Here is an 11,699-nt window from a genome sequence, read left to right as displayed (position 1 = left end):
GCCGCATTTTTGCATGTGGGATTGTGCTCGAACGTTGTGTAGCAGACAGGGCTGTGGAGTCGGTATAAAATGGACCGACTACAACTCCTAAAATATATAATAAATTGGGTACAGTAGTTCAATGCAGTTTGTGGGGAATATTTTTTCATAAGAATTCGGGGGTTTGGCTTTCCGACTCCACAGCCCTGGTAGCAGACACGATTTGGATTTGGCCACTGTGTGGTGACCCCACGGTTGGGGGCTTCTCCTTGTGGTGACCCCACGGTTGGGGGCTTCTCCTCCTTGTGGTGACCCCACGGTTGGGGGCTTCTCCTCCTTGTGGTGACCCCACGGTTGGGGGCTCGTCCTCCTTGTGGTGACCCCACGGTTGGGGGCTCGTCCTCCTTGTGGTGACCCCACGGTTGGGGGCTCGTCCTCCTTGTGGTGACCCCACGGTTGGGGGCTCGTCCTCCTTGTGGTGACCCCACGGTTGGGGGCTCGTCCTCCTTGTGGTGACCCCACGGTTGGGGGCTCGTCCTCCTTGTGGTGACCCCACGGTTGGGGGCTCGTCCTCCTTGTGGTGACCCCACGGTTGGGGGCTCGTCCTCCTTGTGGTGACCCCACGGTTGGGGGCTCGTCCTCCTTGTGGTGACCCCACGGTTGGGGGCTCGTCCTCCTTGTGGTGACCCCACGGTTGGGGGCTCGTCCTCCTTGTGGTGACCCCACGGTTGGGGGCTCGTCCTCCTTGTGGTGACCCCACGGTTGGGGGCTCGTCCTCCTTGTGGTGACCCCACGGTTGGGGGCTCGTCCTCCTTGTGGTGACCCCACGGTTGGGGGCTCGTCCTCCTTGTGGTGACCCCACGGTTGGGGGCTCGTCCTCCTTGTGGTGACCCCACGGTTGGGGGCTCGTCCTCCTTGTGGTGACCCCACGGTTGGGGGCTCGTCCTCCTTGTGGTGACCCCACGGTTGGGGGCTCGTCCTCCTTGTGGTGACCCCACGGTTGGGGGCTCACCAATGGTTGCCAAAAGTGTTACTAGTCCTGGAAATCCCAGTAAAATCCACGTCTCCTGCTTACAGCCAGTGCTGCCGGTAACACTCTTTATCGGCATAAACTGTGTGATGAATTGATGATTAAGCATCGTTGCTGCTTGGTCGGGGGGATTGCCTGCAGCGTTGCAGTGACTGAAGATTGGGAATGAGCCTTGAACCCTCGTTCACGGATCCTTGGCCGTTATAGACACCCTTAGTCTTCAGGAAGGGATGTGTGGACCTGACCTGAATGTCATGTTGGATGATTATCACCCTCATTAATGAATACCATTGATGTTTTCCTTTCCGCAGCCGGGTTCTCGCACAGACTGAACCTCTTCTACTTAGCAAATGATATCATCCAAAACTGCAAACGGAAGAATGCAATAGTGTATCGTGACACTTTTGCCGATGTCCTTCCAGAAGCCGCCTCCTTAGTTAAGTACGTATATAGTCATTTCTGTGTCTTAGTAAAAAAAAAAAAAAAAATAAAAAAAAATCGTTTAATACATATTTTTATTTTGATCATATTAGTCTTTATTTAAAGCGCATACAATAAATGTCCATTATATCTTTAATCCAATGCAACATGAAATTAATTTGCAATTTATTTTTTTCTCCAAAGGGATCCATCTGTATCGAAATCTGTCGAGAGGGTTTTTAAAATATGGGAAGAAAGAAATGTTTACCAAGAGGATACAATCACTGCGTTTAAAGCTGCACTAAGTAAGTGGTTTTTGGTTTTTTTTTTGTCCTCATGTGAGCCAGTTATGGGGGGTATGTAGGTATCTGAAATGGTCTGCTTGGTTCATGTCTGTAGGTTCACGTCCCCCAATGCATTTAACAAGAAATAATTGTGCTTGGGGAGTTTTTCTGATCAGCACAGACCATCTGGGGTCCTGCTGTGTCTGCCAGGACCAGATCTAGCAATTCAACTCCTAAGATGCCTTGGTCCGTAGCAATCAAGGAACTAAGGCGTTTGACAGCGGGAGAGCTTGTGGGGTTACTATGGTCTCCAGGTAAAATCTGTTCAAAGGCCCATTAGGTCCTAAAAGGCCTCCTGTCAGTGTAACATACGGCACAAGCCCCATGTACAGCTGCTTAAAATGGCTCCTAAAATAAAAAAGCACTTTTAAAAAAAAATTCAATTGGACCATTAAGGTCTTGTCCTTAAAAGGACTGTTTCTTCAAGACCCTCCTTTTCTGATGCTGGTGACCCAGCTGAGTTATTGTAAAGGGAAGGTGCCATAAAAAATACTAACAATTGAAAAAAAATGTAAAGTATTAATGTTTTGGGGTATGTGCCCACTATCTGGAGTTGCAGCGGTTCGGACGCAGTTCACCTGTGTGCTTCCAAACCGCTGCGTTGTACAGTACAAGCACAGTGAGTGGTGCGGCTTTTGGAGCCTCATGTCAATTTGGACGCGTCTCCACAACGGAAACTTCCACAATAGAATGGATAGGATGCGTTATATCCGCATGGTTCAGTGAACACATGCGGCTTTATCTGCATGATTACCACGCAGCGTTTGGACTCAGCTGCGTCCAAAGCGCTGCTAGTTCCTGATACTGGGAACATAGATTTAATTTTTTATTTTTAGTGAAGTGAAATATATAAAGTTTTTGATAGATCCACTTTTAAACAGTAAGGGGAGCAGCTGCTGAAATTTGCCTTGAAAACCTAGTGTAGTGCTAGCTCACGTCACGGCTGTAAATATTCCATCAGTTTTCCTTGCTGACATCTGACAACTTCTCACTGAAATATTTTTGTTGTAGCTAGCGGATGGAATAAACGGGAAAGAAGCAAAAGTTCTCGCGCGAAACCAGTGGAGAAACCCCCGCCAGAAAGTAAGTAGCCGCTGAGCGCGTCTGTGAATGTTACCGCGTGCTGCTACGCCTCTGTTCAGATGTCGGGGTTTTGCATCCGGAGGCGCAGATGTTTTCTGCGGTAGTATTGGCCCCTTACACATTATATATAAGGGGTAGTCTGGGCTGAATGACACATGGGTGTCTTGGAGCCGTAAGACATAACCAGCTAAGTGACACTGTGCTCCGGCACCCGCCTGGATCCAGCCCGGGTATAAGCCGCCCTGAGCTGCTCCGTCTGCCCGCACTACCCCTGCAACTTGGACGCTAATTTCTGAAACAAACGGTGATGCATTTCTAGCAGATTGGTTGTTATACCAGTGGCCACACAGCCCAGTGAGAGGAGGGCTGCAATGTCACTGGTCTGGAATAAATATGGAGTAATTGTTGTTTTTTTCTTCTGTGATTTAGCTGTTCCAGTAAATCCTAAAGCGGCCCTGAAATCGAAGATTGTGGCTGAGTTTAGGGTAAGAATAATAACTTATGAAGGGGGTATCCTGTGCGCTCACTTCCACATGAAGTCTTGTCCTACCCTTCTTTCCAGCCTTAGCGTTTTTTTTTTCTTTTTCAGTTTACGAGATCATTTTTTTTTTTATTTACCATTGATTTTGCAGTACTTATGAGGTTTTCATGGCTTTTATTGCATTTTTTTTATATATTTTTTTTCCTTATGGGTTAAATACTTTGATGTAATAGTGCCTGCTCTGCAGGCGCCAGAGCGGAGCAGGCGCAAGTGGTGCAACATACAAGTGCGGCATGTGTCGAGGAGGAGTAGAAAAATGCAAACCTTTGAGGTTTTCTTCTGCAATGTTTGTTGCGTGTGTTTTGCTCGGTTTCTGATCCGGTTTTATCCTTCCATAGCCTCAAAGCCTGGTCGACGACTTGCTGTCTTACAAGCGCTCAGTGGATAACGTTGAGCTGAAAGAAAAGCAGCTGTCCAACATGAGGGTGGATGTGTGCAGCACGGAGACGCTGAAACGCCTGAAAGGTACCTACTGTCAGGGCTGTGGGTTAGGACTCGCTCCAGGGTCTTCGGTGTGACTTAACGTCTGTCTTTTTGTTATGTATTCTAGATAAAGCTGGAGGAAAGAAATTTTCAAAGGACTTTGAAGAGGCCAGCGCGAAACTCGAGGAGTTTGTTGGCATCCTGGACAAGCAGGTTAAAAATGGTCCCTCCTTGCCAGAAGCTTTGGAGAATGCGGGAATCTTCTACGAAGCTCAGTACCGGGAGGTGAAGGTTGTAGTGAATGTAAGTGCACCGTGGTCTGCAGCTGGTTATTGGGCTACTTGACTTACAATCGGGCACGTTAACCCCTTGCCGATGTGTGACGCCAGGCTTGGGTATCTGGAATGGGCTCAGGAACAGAAGCCTCTCCACTCGCGTCAGGTTGTGGCTGCATTTCACAGCCAACACTTGCCTCCATTAGCAGCGACCGGATCCAGCTCCAGTCGCTACTGTTTAACCACTTAGATGCCAGACAGAAGCATTAACAACGGCTCCATTGCCAGGTACTGAATGGTTATCAACACCATGTTGAAGGTCCCACATCACCACCATCTTTGTACTGTAATGAAGCCCAACCTGTGGCTGCGCTTCACAGGAGATTGCATTGCAGTATAAAGTACAAGCAAGACCAAGTTTTAAAAAAAAAAAAATGTGCTATTTTTTTTTTAATCATTTTACATCCCTAAAAAATAAAGCATGAAGCATTAAAAACGTATGTACCTGAATATGGTAGCAATAAAAATGACCGCTCGCCACACGATAGACCCCTACTCAGATCCTTCAGTGGAAAATTAAGTTTCTGATTTTTATTTTTTTTCCTCCATACAGTGAGGTTTATTAATCAAAAGGGATTTTTTCCAGGCTTGCTTTTCCCCCTCTATTCCTGGAGTGGAGGGTCACTGTGGAGGACCCCTGTGCCCATATTTGAATATTGGGCTACCTTTATTGGATCTATTTGCGGGCAGGTGTCGAAGGGTGATATGACATTGCTGGCATTCGCTGTGGATTTTATTTGGCGCTTTGCATCGGTGAATTCTGCTGTAATGGACAGTGGATAGATTAGATCATCCACGACCAGAGGAAATTGTCCATTCGCAGAGGCAAATCTGCCCGCTGAGGGCTGTGGCCAGATCTTAGTCACTCCTTTATAGCAGCCACTGATGGCCATGTTGGTGGGGCAGTGAACATACCATTCTCCAGGTGTGGCATATGCTGTGCATAAATTGTATAAACTTTTATCTTTTAGGATAATGTCTGTAATTCCTTCATCCGCAGGCGTACAAAACGTTTGCTAATCGGGTGAATAACTTAAAGAAGAAGCTGGATCAGCTGAAGGCCACTCTCCCTGATCCGGAGGAGTCCCCCATGCCATCGCCAACCATTGATGCTCCTTCTCCCACCGGCTCAGAGTCCCCATTTCAGGGAATGGGAGACATGAGCCCGTTGTCTCCAGAAGTGGAGCCCGTGCCGTCTGACTCCCCTGAGGCTCCGAAGGACAATCGCATGGTGGAGGACATGGAGCTGTCTGACGTGGACGCCGATGAGGAGATGCCGGAGATAATTGGTAAGCTTTACACGTAGCAGGCACAAATAGATTATTTGTGTATTTTTTAGTTTAAAGGGGTATTCACAAAATAATAGCAAGATGTGGGGGCTTTGGATCCCTTGTATTTAAAGGCGTGGGGGTGTGAGTGCATTGTTATGGGGCTTGCTGGAAATCCCTGCACCCTCCCCATTCTCCGGACATCACATAGACTGAAGAGAGCAGAGGTGAAGCCTGCGGACCCCATTAAAGACTTTGGATCCCTGGTGATCACAAAACTATCCTCTCTCACCGATTTATAGAAGAAAATAATGGCCGACACACCAGCTTGGTAAGTGTAGTAAGTATAGGGGCTCCGTGGTAGAGAAGATGTCACATAGATAGTAGGATAATCCCACCCTATTCATAGGGCATAACTTTAGATTCTTGGAATACCCCTTTAAGACTGGAACTTTATATTTTATATATTTTTTCTTGGGATACGGGGGCCTGCGTCCCAAATAAGCATCCGCCTCCAGTAATGGTGGTAATCAGCCCTATTTCAGTGATGGCTCAGGGGGTCTCACCCATCTCCCTCCCGACCTGTTTGGTGGTGTCTGGGGGCTGCTTTTTTCCAACACTTCACTTTAGTAATTTACCTTTTTATGTTGTTTTTTTTAGTTGAAGAAATGAAGGAGCCTTCAGAGTCACCAGCATCATCTGTGAAGGACGCTGATGACTCTCCTGTGACGGCACAACCCAGCGACGTCACAGCCGCCGCTCCTACCGAAACCCCCACCCCATCCCCTTCACCTGCCGCCAGCAGCAGCGCACCGGCGCAAGTTGTCACCTCCACTACCACCGCTGCCACGTCTGCTCCTGTAACACCTGCTCTGCCTAAAACGGTCACCACTCCTGCCGTGCCCCCGTCAATGCCCCTTGCATTGCCCAACTTGGCCAATGTAGACCTGGGGAAAATCAGCTCCATCCTAAGTAGCTTAACGTCTGTCATGAAGACAGGTGAGTGCTTGTGTTTGTATCCTCACTGCTTGTGTGTGACCGACTCCTTGGTTTTGACAAGTAATTTAATCCTGCTTTCTTGTAGGTGTAAGTCCTGCACCCAAGCCGTCCCCTGGCACGCCGACAACACCGACATCTAATTTAGGAGGAGCTGTAAAGCCGCCAGCTCAGACTGCAGCCAACCCTCTGGCAAATATCCTATCCAAAGTGGAGATCACTCCAGAAAGCATCCTCTCCGCCTTGTCCAAAACGCAGGTTCCCTCCACGCCCAATCTGCAAGGTAGCGCCACAGATCACAGCTTGTGTCTCCTCTACTGTAATATGTTTGTTGTTTTTTTTGTGTGTTTTTTTATCGAAGAAAAAATCCTATAGTCTTGTGTAGAGAGAGCAGTTTTCTAGTGAAACATTCAGTTGCTAAATGAAAGGCTGATAGAGTGAAAGGGACTCCGCTGCGGATTCAGGGACAGAAGTATAGTGCTGTAACATTACTTTGGGACCACCCATTCAAAATCGCCGGGTGGTCCGCATCCTTGGAAAAAAAACATCAGTTTATCAATTCCAACCTTACTCTAATAATTTAAAAAAGCCCGTACTCATCAGGTGCACCAGATCATGGGGGAGCTGGGAGCCAGCTGTCAGACACAGCCGGACTCCCCATACAGAAGGCAGAGTGGGTTTATTACGGTCTCTGCCTTCCTGATTGCACTGAACAAGCCGCAGTTACAGGGTAAATCATTTTATCAGGTATGAAAAAGACAAAAATGTGCTTTGTCATCAATGTGGGTTGAAAGGCCTGGTCTTGAACTGGTTAAAGGCCATAATGACTGACACAAGATTAACCCCTTTCTGACATGTGCCTTACATGTACGGCTCATGGCGCTGGCTCCGGTGCTGAGCCCGCACCTTTCTGAGGACATGACAACTGATCAGATCTGCTGTTATGTGCCTCGAACAGCCGCTTGTGAAATCTCGATCCACCTGCGGCTGTTAACATGTAAAATGCCGCTGTCAATCTCTGACAGTGGAATTTAACTTGGCCGCGGCAGAAGGATTTCACTAGTTCCACCCATTGGTGCCCATGTCACATGACCGCGGGTCGCATATGGGTTGGCATGACAACCTGGGGTCTGCAGGAGACCCCTGCAGTTGTCATTGCCATGATGCTATGATCGCCGCCCTGCGGTCGGTGCTCATAGCAAGTGAGCATTTCTGCTACACATAGGCGATCTGATCGCAGCTTCTAATCTCCCATGGAGACTATTGAAAAAAAAAAAAAAGTTTTTAAAAATATTAAAGTTAAAAAAATAAAAGTTTAAATCACCCCCCTTTTGCCCCATTCAAAATAAAACCATAAAAAAATCTAATATACACACATTTTGTATCGCCGCGTTCAGAATCACCTGATCTAACTATATACAAAAAGAATTACTCTGAGCGGTAAACGGCGTAACAAGAGAAAAAATCAAAACTTCAGAATTATGTGTTTTTGGTCACCGCAACATTGCAATAATGGGCGATCAAAACATCGTATCTACCCCAAAATGGTTTCAAGAAAAACGTCAGTTCGGTGCGCAAAACATAAGCCCTCACCCCTCCCCAGATCCCGAAAAATTGAGACGCTACGGGTCTCAGAGCTTGGCGACTTTTTTTTTTTTTTTAATAAACTTTGGAATTTTTTTTTCATCACTTACATAAAAAAAAAAAACTTATACATGTTTGGTGTCTGTGAACTTGTAATGACTTGAAGAATGATAATGGCAAATCAATTTTAGCATTTAGTGAACATAGTAAAAATAAATTAAAACTGTGGTATTGCACTTTTTGTTGCAATTTCACCGCACTTGGAATTTTTTTCCCATTTTCTAATACACGATATGGTAAAACCAATGATGATGTTCAAAATTACAACTCGTCCCGCAAGAAACAAGCCCTCACATGGCCATATTGACCAAAAAATAAAAAAGTTATGGCTCCGCGAAGAAGGGGAGCAAAAAAACGAAAGCGCAAAAAAATGGAAAATGGCCTGGAAGTGAATGAGTTAAACGACAAATTAGGAGTCGATAATCTGAACGAGCGCTCCAATGAATGTAAACAGATCAGCAATTACCTGACGAAATAGCAAAACTATTGCTCGTAGCAAAAAAATGATAATCGGCAGCACGTCGCCCGGTGTAAATGGGGTCTGCTGCTATTAACCTGGTCTGTATGGAGACAGGATGTGCCGGTGGCCCATGTTAGTGAGCTCATCCTCCCTAGAAATTGGTAACTGGAGGGACAGCAATTATCAGCCAGACTGTGATGAAAGGTATTTTTTTTTTTTTTTTTTAATGTGGTCTTACTGAAATTAACGGTGTTCTTGTTACTTTTTCCAGGTCTGTCATCTCTGATACAAAGCGTTGCTCTGCACAGCGGCACATCGACAATCAGTACGTCTACAGCTCCGCTGAACACGGCTGTCCAGACCGTGAAAGATAGAAGCACCCCATCAGTAACTCCCCCTTTTCTTCCCAAACCCTATGGTTATTCTCCCACAAACTCAAACCCCGACGTTTCATCCACATCGCCGTGTAAGCCAAACGTCCCACCTAGCGCCAATGCAAAACCACCCACATCCATCGGATTTCCTTCTCAGCCCTGTATAACACAGGATAAGATGGTTAGTCAGCCATCATCGGCACACAAGCCCCCAGAAGAAGTGGAATCTTCAAGTCTAGAGCTTAAGATCCATAATTTCCTGAAAGGAAACCCAGGCTTTAGTGGTCTGGATCTGAATATACCCATCCTTAGCGGCTTGGGTCCCAACGCTGTGGCAGAACCTCCTTCAGAGTTTAACAGCGGACCCTCAAATACCTCTCTGGATAATGTAGACGGGACCCCTGTCCGCGACGAAAGAAGCGGTACGCCTACCCAGGATGAGATTATGGACAAGCCAACTTCAAGCAACGTGGACAGCGTCTCTTTGTTATCGAAGATCATCAGCCCTGGTTCATCAACCCCCAGCAGCACGAGGTCACCTCTCTTAACTAAAGACAGCGAATTTCAGAAACTTACGCCTTACAGGCCATACGGCCTCGGCGAAAATTCACCCAATGCTTACCGGCATGCGCCTGATCTGGAGAAACCTTCAGCAGTCGATTCAACTTTAGAGAAGTTTTTTCCAGACACTTCCTTTCACGAAGATGAAGACTATCGGGACTTCGAGTATGCCACACCACAATCCACTGGCATGGGCAATCTAGATAAGAGACCGTCAAAATCTATTCTAAAATCAAACCCACACTTAGAACCCATGGAGTATCAACCGAATCTGAGTTTCAGCCAAGATTTTCGAAAGTCCTTCAAGCCACCTTTTATCACCGGGGAGAAAGGCGCTTCGCTGTCTCCATCTTCTGATAGGTATGGAGGCTATAACCTAAAAGGAAATAACCTTGAGGCTAACACGTCGTCCTCCCCTTCGAAAGATGATTCATTTTACCCATCCGACGCCAACCACAATGTACCAATGCTGCATTCACAGTTTTCTGAATCTGCTCACGTTCCTCAGAACAGACATCCAAATTTGCACCCCAAAAATAATAATCCTCCTCCTCCCACGAAAAAGGGCTCTGAACAGTCAGGACAGACTCTTTCAGCCTCCACAACAATGGAGTTCAAAAATATGTTGAAGAACGCGTCTCGTCGACCCTCAGAGGAAAAGAAGTTTGGGCAGGCAAGCTTTAATGAAGATATGCCTGGCCGTGGGACAACTGCCGAAGACCAGTCAGACGAGCAGTATCGCATAGAAACTAGAGTATCATCATCATCGAGTATTGACTTGCCGGATAGCACCGAAGAAAAAGGCGCTCCCATCGAAACGTTGGGGTATCACAATATGGGGAATATGAGGTACTCGGGGGAGCCAATTAAGACGGTAGAGTCTATGAGGGTTGGCATGAAAGTTGGCAGACCACATGGGATGGATGGGAGCAGAAGCGGTTGGTTTGAGATGGGTAGTACAGGGAGCTCTTTCGATGATGGTCCGTCAAGTGCGGAGGAGCAGCCTTCCCTAGGTGGTGGCCCTGGGTATAAATCACAGTATGATGAGCACTTACCGCGGTTTCCGGACTCTGTCACTGACTTTAGAACAAAAACTATTCCTCCTTTTGAACATCTCTTGCCGCCTCCGCCACCTCCACCACCCATGGTTCCTCCATTGGATCGAGGTGGACCATTTCAAATTGAGCAGACAATACCACTTCCCGGTTTGCCTCCCGATCTGTTTCCCAGAGACCTTCCCATCTCTTCACATATACAATCTGTGGAACCACCGAAAATATTGTCTCACATCCCTCCCCCTTCCGAGCACGGCGGGAACCCTTTCCCCATCCATCACTCGGGTGAACACGTCGGCATCCCGTTTTCGCCACCTCCACGTTTGGACATACGCCATCCCTACTCGCAAGACCAACAAGGGCCAATGGAGTTTTTCCCCATGCATCCACTATCTGCTCGCGATCACGATCCCTTATCTCGTGAAAACAGTCAACACAACCACCCCCCTCATGGCAGGCCGAACGAACCATTGGGTCCCCCTCCTAGAGACTTCCACGGAGGTTTTGGTGGTCCTCCACGTCACGGGTCACATCACATGAACGCTGGAGGCATGCGACCTCAACGACCCCCGTTCAGACCTAGGGACCCTTATCACAGTTTAAAGCGGCCTCGACCACCTTTTGGAAGGGGTTCGCATTTTTTTTCTCCGAAACGTCCATATTATCAACCGAGATACTAATATGGCGCTGCTGCAAAATTGTTTTTTTTTGTGAAGTTGAGGCACTGTTTTTTTTTTAGATTTTTTGATAAATGTGTCCAGCTCAGCCTGCGTTTAGTGTGGAAAGCTGAAAGAGTAATGAAAAAAAAAAATGATATAGGGGACTTTATTTTTATTTTTTGCTCCTGCACACGGTGCCCAAGTAGCCCTTATCATAAATCGGACCCTTCCACTCGGTGGCCATGCTGTCCTCTGTCAGAGATGCCCAATTCCTAATAAATCCTACCTGAACCAATCAGTCAAGTCACAAACTGTCCTGTTTCTTTTCAATGAAGCCAATCCAGATCAGCCCATTGCTTTCCAAACCCCCGATAGGTGAGTCACAAGGGAAATGTATTAAGGAGATCAGTGTTTTTTGGGGTTTGTTTTGGCAAAAAAATTTTTGCAATTGATGTAAACTTATAAGCTGTTAACCATTCTTTTTCTACCTGCTGCTTCCGACCGTCCTCCACACCCTGCAGATTGAA

The 11,699-nt window shown here is 47.0% G+C and overlaps 1 protein-coding gene across 1 annotated transcript; it reads left to right on the top strand.

The window, feature by feature from the left end:
• Positions 1 to 1,324: 1,324 nt before the first annotated feature.
• RPRD2 (regulation of nuclear pre-mRNA domain containing 2) lies at positions 1,325 to 11,467 on the top strand. Its single transcript, XM_073639557.1, has 10 exons — positions 1,325 to 1,450; positions 1,634 to 1,734; positions 2,785 to 2,856; positions 3,286 to 3,341; positions 3,736 to 3,862; positions 3,948 to 4,123; positions 5,156 to 5,444; positions 6,084 to 6,422; positions 6,508 to 6,702; positions 8,795 to 11,467. The coding sequence occupies exons 5-10, from the start codon at positions 3,817 to 3,819 to the stop codon at positions 11,191 to 11,193; spliced, it is 3,444 nt and encodes a 1,147-aa protein (XP_073495658.1). The 5' UTR covers positions 1,325 to 1,450; positions 1,634 to 1,734; positions 2,785 to 2,856; positions 3,286 to 3,341; positions 3,736 to 3,816; the 3' UTR covers positions 11,194 to 11,467.
• The last annotated feature ends 232 nt before the right edge of the window (positions 11,468 to 11,699 follow it).

This window comes from Phyllobates terribilis, unplaced genomic scaffold (assembly GCF_046119375.1).
Source record: "Phyllobates terribilis strain yellow unplaced genomic scaffold, ASM4611937v1 Scaffold_7__3_contigs__length_470593459, whole genome shotgun sequence".
NCBI classification, from domain to species: Eukaryota; Metazoa; Chordata; class Amphibia; order Anura; family Dendrobatidae; genus Phyllobates; species Phyllobates terribilis.
The sequence above is the reverse complement of the archived record's forward strand: the minus strand, read 5'-3'. Positions and strand labels throughout refer to the sequence as shown.